General features: G+C 33.9%; 2 protein-coding genes across 3 annotated transcripts; one reads left to right on the top strand and one right to left on the bottom strand.

The window, feature by feature from the left end:
• Nucleotides 1–229: 229 nt before the first annotated feature.
• Nucleotides 230–1692, top strand: LOC140046767 (kappa-type opioid receptor-like). Its single transcript, XM_072091489.1, has one exon. The coding sequence runs from the start codon at nt 780–782 to the stop codon at nt 1665–1667; it is 888 nt and encodes a 295-aa protein (XP_071947590.1). The 5' UTR covers nt 230–779; the 3' UTR covers nt 1668–1692.
• Nucleotides 1693–2368: 676 nt separating this feature from the next.
• Nucleotides 2369–9051, bottom strand: LOC140048033 (phospholysine phosphohistidine inorganic pyrophosphate phosphatase-like). 2 transcript variants are annotated; one of them, XM_072093041.1, is made up of 9 exons: nt 8952–9041; nt 7438–7631; nt 7051–7214; nt 6217–6404; nt 5198–5357; nt 4557–4620; nt 4101–4193; nt 3784–3875; nt 2369–3011 (listed from the first exon to the last, which is right to left on the bottom strand). In XM_072093041.1, exons 3-9 carry the CDS (start codon nt 7194–7196, stop codon nt 2921–2923), a joined length of 834 nt encoding a protein of 277 aa, XP_071949142.1. In that variant the 5' UTR covers nt 7197–7214; nt 7438–7631; nt 8952–9041; the 3' UTR covers nt 2369–2920. The 2 variants fall into 2 exon arrangements, with proteins under 2 accessions (XP_071949142.1, XP_071949141.1); XM_072093040.1 differs by lacking the exon at nt 7438–7631 and having other exon boundaries at nt 8952–9051.
• Nucleotides 9052–9799: the final 748 nt, after the last annotated feature.

Here is a 9799-nt window from a genome sequence, read left to right on the forward strand (position 1 = left end):
TTAATTAAAAATAAAGAAATAAAATGAAAATAAATAATACCAGTACAGTAGATAAAGGTTGAAAAAATAAAGTAAAAATGATGAGCAGAAAAAAGTAAAGATGACAAAATGAATAAATTTTATCTTGCAAGTGGTGTTTTCCAAGGGTATAAAATGCCATAGAGTACACTACCTATTCCTTACTTATTGAATCAGAAGATTGATTTGATTTCAATTAAGTTATCTTTTAATACCAACAAATTGCCATCAAGTATTAGTTACATATATATTTTATCATAATTTTATTAATCTCTGTTCAAATTAATTATGTAGCAACAGAACAACGTCTGCTTAATGTGATTATCTGACTAAGTGTGCACCACCTATGGCTCTCCTCGCTCTTATTCCTTGATTAAAGTTTCCCTACTGAATATAATTGGTTCACACGTAACTGAAAACAAATTGAGATGTCATCAAATACGTTAATCTAGAAATAAAACTACAGAGTTTAGCAATGTCTAGAATTCTGGCAATAATCAACAGATCGGTGACGACTAAAACAACCGATCTCTTTTAGTCAAGGTTTGAAGTTCTCAACTTGTTTTTTACTTGTACAGTACTTTGAATACAGTGTATATACAGTGTTATATGAAACACCATGTGTGCAATGATCTTTTTACCAATACTAAGTTGAAAGCCATCCAGTTATAGTACAGTGGATTTTTAATAATATATTCCCGATTTAATATTATTAAGAAGATGTGAATACTATTGGTCTCACTGATTCAGAAGACAGAGCCATGGATGTAGTTGAAGCAATGATTATGACAGTTGGTTGTATCGGGTGCTTAACAAATGGTTTTGCAATATATATTCTACTTAATCTCCAAAAAAAATTTACTGCAACAAACCTTCTAATTCTCAATCAGAGTGCAATTGATTTCTTAACATCTTTATCAGCAATTGCTTTTAATTTGGAGAAAGGAGAGAATTTACCTAAACAATCAAATGTTCTAGCCGAGTTAGTCTGCAAGATCTGGTCAAGCGGCTATCTTTTCTGGGCATTTTTGCACTCATCGACATATAATCTTCTTGTACTGACCTTTGACCGTTACTTCGCTGTTATGTATCCATTAAAATACAATATATTCAAGGAAAAGATCAAATCAAAGGTGTTTCTTGTGTCAATACCGTGGATAACAGCTTTTGTAGTGCTTCTCTTGTGGTTATTGATACACAGAATTGACGAGCAAGCGTGCTATACAAATTGGCCTAGCTTGACATATCAGAAATTTTATGGTATTTTAATTTTCACTTCGATGTTAATTATACCTATCTCTGTTATTTTCTTTGTTTACTTCAAGATTTTTCGCACTTTAAAAAATCGAGTGGGAGAGGACTCGTCCTTAGTTAGCGCAGCTGTTGTGTCCAGACGACTGAATATCATTAAAACAATGGCAATAGTTTGTTTCACATACGTCGTCTGCTGGACACCTAACAGAGTGCTGGTCCTAATTTTTGTAATATCTGAAGGAAACGTAGAAGCCTTTGACTTTGAACTGATTTTTATTATTACAACAGGCCTGACGATGGTTAATAGTTGTATCAATCCAATAATATACACTTTCAAATATAACGACTTTAAGGAGTGCGTGCACAAGAAATTCAAGAAATGTTTGTGCAAGTAGTATCCTCATAATTGATAGGCTTATGTATTTTGAGAAATATTTAAAAGGATGTGGTGATAGCATTGACTGAGAAGGCATCTATGTATATATAATTATGTGGAATTTAGTAACGTCACTGTTCACATCTTAGAAGTAGACGCTTTCTGCACTCGTTTTTCTAAATCTCTCAGAGTCAGAATGTCGGAGATATTCTTCCTCGAACAAGTAGTTCCAAGACTCAAGGATGTGCGCTTGAAATAGCAAAAAACTATTCCAAAATATGTATTAATATCGCTATATATATATATGGTTAACCTACTGAAACACAAGCCATGATAAATAACACTATATAGAACTTTTGATTTGGGGCAATCTACAAAGGAGATGGTAATGTACTTGTCAGTTGTATGACACACTATGTGGGAGAGGTGCACCAATGGTGCGTTATTTACAAATACTTTGACACAGGAGTGCGCCAAGAAACCTGAATGGTACGTCACCTCAATGAACAATGGTGCGTCATTGTCAAACAATCACTTTACTAAAAAAGGAGTGTGTGCGTCATTAATTAAAAAATGGGTACGTCATTGTCACGTAAAGGTAAATTCACTTTTTTTTTATACAGGTGTGCGTCATGTATACCTAAGGTATTGAGGGTCGTATAGTGCGTCATACAATTGACAAGTGCATAATTTAAACAAATACAGTATAGCTTGGTTAATTATTTATGTTTTTATTATTATAATCTAAAGTTCCATACTACAAAATCATCTTTTTATTAAGTTTTATTTACATAAACTAAACTGGTACATACCAATCATTGCAATGTTTTTATATGTAGCAGGTCACTCACTTTCCTGGAACTCATGTGGTTGACCATACTTACTGTAACTAATGTAGACTATAGACCTTCAACTTCTAATTAATTGCCTCATTTTATAGAATTGGTATCACCCCCTCGACTGTTCCTTAAATAGTCATGTATATTCTGTATTACTGATTTTACATTCACAATCACGATAAAAATTTGGAAATAACTTGAACTGATAGATACAACTTAATCATTCTCTGTGTATATAGTGTAAATAAAGTACCGTTGAGAAATTAGTCTGTGTCTGTGTCGGTTATATAAATTGATCTCCCATAGTCAGTGACTATTTGTGTCTGACACAAACATAAGCAGAAGACTTTCAAGTTATTGTTAGTCTGAAGCAAATTCAATTTAAAAGACTTTGTCAGAGCAACACCAATTCTTCCAGTCACCAAACTTGATTTCATCTATTACTTAATAATAGATCAACAGCATCTGCTAGGTTATCTACATATCCAGCTGGTCTAACTTCAGGATGCTGCTCATCTGATGGCCTTAAAAAAAAAAAAATTTCACAAAATAAAAAACTTCACGCAATTTCTTTTTAACATATTGGTCTTCACTTCATAAATACCACATCCACTTTCTCCCATCAAAACATTATTCATATTTACAATACCATACAGATTGTTATTTTGATAGTTGATGTTATCTATACAATTTATTGTACAGTACTTTCTGTACAAACACCAGAGTTGCTCGTTGTACAGTAGGTGATCTTAAAAGATCACATTGTACGAAATTTGATTAGGTGATCTTAAACGTCAAAATGATGTCGAATGAATACGATAACGAAAACGTCACACATTTGTGAAACTTTTGAGCTGATCCCCATTTCATATTCGTAAAGCGTATTGACGAATATCACCAGTCATATTCGTAACTACAAAACGAGTATAGTTTTTAATCTATTTTGCACATTTTGCATTTGAATCAGGAATGATTCATGATTATAATATAATTATAGATTTATTGAAAGTAATTTACTAAAGTAATTTACTAAAATGCCAGGTCAATTTTGATAAATAGCAGTTTTTAAAGTCCTCACTCGCTTTGATGTTATGCTAGCACTAAGCAACACGTACCTGCACTTCGCTCAAATTTACCGCAGTCATATTTTGGACGGCGACCTCAATATTTCGTTGCCATGCGATACAGATTTTTACTGGCTTACGAAAACGAATACGTGTGCGTGACGTATCCGTTTTCGTATTCGTAAGATTGCGAAACCTCTCTATTAATGCGCCATTTGGTGAAATTATATACCTGTATTTTCCTGTTCTTACTTGAAGGCCACGTATCCCACAAGCCTGTGCACCTCCAATGTCATTGACAATATCATCACCGATCATTACTGCCTAAACAATAAATATAAAGCTCTGTATACACATCAAACTTTATGTGACAACAAATGTGATGTGCCCATATATGGACATAAATGTCACAGCATTACACGTTTTGTCACATGTCAAGTTAAAACCTACCTTATCTGGTGGAACTCCCATGTCAAATGTGATGTGCCCATATATGGACATAAATGTCACAGCATTACACGTTTTGTCACATGTCAAGTTAAAACCTACCTTATCTGGTGGAACTCCCATGTCATTTAGAGCTGCCATAAAAAATGATTCTGCTGGTTTTCCAACTACTGTAGCCTGGCAACCACAAGCATACTGCAAGAGAAGAAGTATGGGTAGTTTTAAATATCATAAATTAAAACAAGGTATATTTTAAAATAATTCAATCAATCAAATCGTATCACAAACAACAGACTGGATATACATAGGCTAGCCTACTTTTTATAATGAAGTTGAAGATGCTTGACTTGCGATTTTCTTGATATCATTGTTTTGGTGATGAAATGTGCAGATTCGTCAACTACCGATATTTTACTCTCAGAATACATTAGGTGCGATTTGTAAACCAAAATATACACGCAACAAATGAATAAATGAACATTTAATAAATGGTTTTCTTATTTTTTTTTTAACAAACCAATTTAAAATTAACTACAAAAAGAGATGTGGTAGGCCTACCTCAAGAACTTTCATAAAAGATCCAACATCTAGATTTAATTGTCCACCATCTTTGTAATATTTTCTTTAATTTGAAAAAAAAAGGAAACAAAACACACAAATTTTCATTGAAATGTAGTTTGATTTTCTGATTGATTGAAATAAATATCTATACAATTGTTAGGCTGAAAAATGGGAAGGTTAGAAACTAGAGGGATTCAACAATTAGAAAGAATTATAAATATTGGATGTCGTTCGACATCAAATAAAATGTTCTAAGCACCGTTGTTGTTGTGCAAGATGATTTTTTATCATTCTTATATATAACGCTACAAATTGCAATACAGTACATCGGTAACAGTGAAATGAAAGCACTCGGAAAAAACTGAGTGAAGTACTTGGCAAAATATATCCGGGAAAACATTATTTGGAGAGGGCTCACTACTTTATTTTTTGATTCATGTTAAAAGAATACAGAGGGCGTGTTATTTAATATCTCGTATGAAAGATATAGGTAAGTCAGATTTTAATATAATAAGCATGATTTGTTTTCTGAAAATCAATGCATGTTCTGTAAGTATAACACCCACAAAATTCAGGATGATAACTTAAAAATTACGTACTAACGTAATAATCAGTGATGATCAAGGAAACTAACTTACCCCCTACCCAATGCAATGAGAGCTGGTTTTTCCATGTTGATCAACACTCGAAATGCATTGTTTAAATTGTCATATGTAAATTGTGACGCACAATCACCTATAACTACACATGTAGGGCTGGCCTTTGATGATGCTAAATCTCCAAAATCAGGCAAAGCATCTAATGTAAAAAGAATATAGTTTTATTTATTTTATTTCAATTATTAATAAATCCAACTGCCATTGGCTTTTTTGAACAGTGATGATTACCAGAGACTTTCAGACACAATTTGGGCTACCATAATGACATTAGGGACTTTACGAAACATGACAGAAAGCCACAGGACGATGCTCATGAATATATGCATGAGCTTTAACAAAGTGGGTGGAGCTTAACCTGAAATTCCATCGTCTTAACTTTTTGAGGACGATAACATTGTCATTTTCCCATTTACAGAGAACAACTAGAAATAATGTATATATAACCTTAAATATAGTGTTAAATTACACTTAAATGTGAAATTTGCAAAACTCTAAATAATATTCAGAATGGCCCCGCGCCGCGAGACAGGGGAGGGAGAGAGATGCTGCCAGTCGTCGTCTTCGTGCAAGGGTATGTGCCTAACTAATTGAATGATAATAATAATAGAATGAGAGAATGTATCTGGTGGGTAAAAATCTGTGAAAATACCATATATGGCTCTGTGGTCTAGTGGTATGATACTCTGGTAAGCGAGAGGTTGCAGGTTCGAATCCCGTTAGAGACATTCTTTCATACAACTCAAAAATACGAAACTTTCGCCAAGGAGCTATGCTCGACGCGATTATGAGCACTGTTTCTATAATTTACAGTATGATTTATATTATAATAGAATGACTACGTTGACTGTATATGATTTTACACTCTAGCGAACACAGGATATTCGTCGTCTTCCCCTAACTGCCATGTTTCGTAAAGTCCATATTGGCAAGCTACTCAACAACCAACTATTTAAATGGTTTATTTAAAAGAAATAACAGCTCTTCACAAAATATTGCACCTGTATGTACAAGTAAATGAGGTATAAGATTTTGTTGGCGTAGAACATGACAAACTGCTGGGATTGGTGAGAACACTTCTTCCATTTTGATGTCAAAACCAAGTTTAGTCAGCTTCGTAACAAGAACTTGACGAGTGCAAAGTGTCTCGTTTGTGCAGAATCGTACTTTAAGACCTGCCGACTTCAACCTTCAACAGAAATAAATAACAAATGCATGTTTCTTTATAATTCTTGATGTTCTATTAAATTTCCAAACAATGTGCAGTAAACTATGTGTTTGAAAATTAAAATGAGAAGAATGCACTAACGCGCTGGATTGATTCTAGCACATGAAAATATTTGCTGGAGTCTTGGTAAAACTATGGGCTGAGGTGCCTGAAATAGTAAATTCTATTGATGCTATCATGGTCTAACTTTAGATTTTAATTAATTAATTGAATTAATTCAATATTATACATCTTTTTTTATGAGTCTTTGTTTATTTATTATTTTAATGGATACTTAGTGGGCCTGCTATCACAATCCTTTCATCTACCTTAAATTTATTCTTATATTTATACTTGTGATGATTACCATACACTTTTTATTGATGTGTATGGTATTGGTTTTTATGAATAAAGAGATTGATTGATTTTAATTTGTTGATGGGCTTTAGCCCCAAAGGAAATAGTGTGCAGTAACTTTGTATTGTAAGGCCAGAGAGAAAATACAATGGTTTTTGTCTCAAAATGTCGGTGATTTTGGTAAACATTTCTTTATTTGATTTAGATGCTGGGGCAAATTCGCACACATGTGATGACAATTTTAAAGTTTCCTATGGCCTTTAGTGCTCACCTGTTGACAGCTTGCACGGAGCCTGGTATTGCTACACCACCATCATCAGAGCTATTGTACAGAACACCTGAGATGTCCAGCAAAATTCCTTGTATATCTTTAGATGATTTATACCAGTCACCTTCATGGTATCCACTACTGGCCATGTCTTATCTCATCAGTATCTGTGTTAAACAATAAGATCTTTATCACTTTATTGACTAGACCTAGTCCTACGGGTGTTTCGAAAACAGAGACCCCAACAAAAACCTCCCAACATCCGGTAACTGTATTTGTTTATCACACTCACTGTATTAAAACAAACTTTCTACTTTGATGTTATTCTTTCTTCTTTTCTATATCTAGAACATTTTACAGTACAATTTAATTTAATTATTTTTTACAAACCATGAAAATTAAGGGTTCCAACCAAAAACATAACAATATACATATAGACAGTACTGTATATCAGAATCCTCATGGTGGAATCTTGAAGTAAACGAACAGGTTCCTGGCCTAATTTCATGAAAGTTCATCACGTTAAAATCCTGTTATTTTGGTAAAATCCGATTGGGATCCTGGCATCATTTTGTTGAGAAAAACTAAAGATTGAGAAGCTTTCATTGTATAATTTTTTTTAATGTCGCCCTCTACTAATTAGTGTTTCTAAAGCTAAGACCATGACAGAGAGAAGACGCAAAAGCCAAGGAAGACCCTATGAAATGGTAGTGTTTACAACATACAACTAAAAAGCATACAAACTCAATGATAACACCATACATTTACTTACAGAATCTGTAAACATATTGTTGTCTTTGGTATTTTGATTTTTTTTAAATTTTTTTGTTTTCGGTAATTAGACTAGGCCTAACCCTAAGATGTTGAGAAGTTTTTTTTTCTATTTTCGAGACATCCCCCCCCCCCCCCCCGCCCGCGATTTTTTTTTTCGTACATAAGTTGGGGACCCCCTCATGAAACGTCACAAAATAAACATGAATAATTCATCAGTTAAATTTTCTTGTTCCGTGTGCACCCAAGCGTATCGCAACAAGAAGTGATTACACAAGTGCGGTACGATTCTAGGCCTAATCTCCGCTGTGGTTGCCGCCGCTCCCGCGTGCGATTTCATAAAAGAATAGCGGCGTTTTGTGTGGATTGTCGAAATAATCAGCCTTTAGTTTATGGTGTTTTTAATATAATTTATTACTAAAGAATTACGTGTTAAAATTATAGTTTCTATTAATACTATTAGGCCTAATTATTAGTCTCTAAACCCATGTCTATTCTAGTAGTAGTAGCTGTGTGTGTGACGTGTGTGTGTTAGGTATGACACAGTCCGACTGTCCGAGTAATAAGTCAGCAAAATTAAACAATAAACATTACACAAAAATACATTTTTTATTCTCATGGGTCTAATCTTCCCATCTCATGTGTTCATATACGCGCATTTTTAAAGTTCCTTTGAGTAGCCTACATGCGCGCATATTGTTTGATAATAAAATAGCAGAATTAAAAAATACATACATATAGGCCTATTATTAATAGGCTACTACTAGGCTAGTCTACAGTATAATTATTGTAGTGTAAATAATAAATTAATATAGCCTACCTAGCTAGGCCCCCTGCTGGGCCTAGCCTACTAGAGGACCAGGAGGGTAGGCCGTTTTTAGGCATAACCAGGCTAGTATAGTTATATATTATTATTATTATTATTATATTTTGTCCTTTTTGGCGTTGCATGAACTTTGCAATTCCATAACCGGCGGCCGAGAAATGACTGGCGGCCGAAATGATCAGACACCGGCCTAGCTAGGCCCTAGCTAGGCCTAGGCTAGCTCCAGTACTGCTAGAACTAGGCTATAGCATATATGAAGGCCCTAATAATGTAACCTGTCCTAATATACACTCATTTGAATAAATACCTAGGCCTACGCTAGACTTATTTAGAGTACACACACACAGTCGATCCCCAATCATCAATTCAATTCATAACAACATGCTTTGCCTATTTTTTGCTAACTAACTTGATGATAGGTGGCGTAATTGTTGTTTTTTTTAGAGCTAGCGCGCAGAGAGCAGCCATACTGTTGACAGTGTGTGTGACGTAAGTATAACTAGTAACCAATCACCAGGCCGCACCACTCTACAATAACATTTTCTAATAAATAGTTTTAGAGAATCATGAAAAAATCCTCAGTCTAGTCACAAAAAAATTGCAAACACCGGAACAATATGAAATTCAAATGTATTTACAGTATATCATTATCGAACAACAATAAAATATAGGTTATTTTGACTTCTGAAATTGTATAATAGTAACTATACCATGGAAATGGTCTCAAACTTTTCATACAGATAATACATGCATATTTTTATTTGTGATAATGGATTATTTTAATTTTTGAATAATAATAATAAACTGGATTAGTATATTTTAAAGAGTCTAATCATCTGATTCATCATTAATAATAACCAATTTCTCCAAATTTTGTGACTGTAATCTCCACATGCTGTTTAGCAATTTTTCAGTCGCGTTAAAATGCGCACTACATGTCGGTCGGTCGATCAGTCGGTCGGGCAGTAAATACTAATTTAAATTTGCGCTCGCGACTGCAGCCATGTATATTATGTCCTTGTTTTGGCACTTTATATGTTGTCCTTTTTGTCCATCTTATTCTGTGTATGTGCTATTTTCATACATTTTGTGCAAAAAAAAAACAAATGGGCAACAATATTTAAGATAGTAGGCATATATCCATACAGTCAATCA

This window comes from Antedon mediterranea, chromosome 4, assembly GCF_964355755.1.
Source record: "Antedon mediterranea chromosome 4, ecAntMedi1.1, whole genome shotgun sequence".
In the NCBI taxonomy this organism is placed as follows: Eukaryota; Metazoa; Echinodermata; class Crinoidea; order Comatulida; family Antedonidae; genus Antedon; species Antedon mediterranea.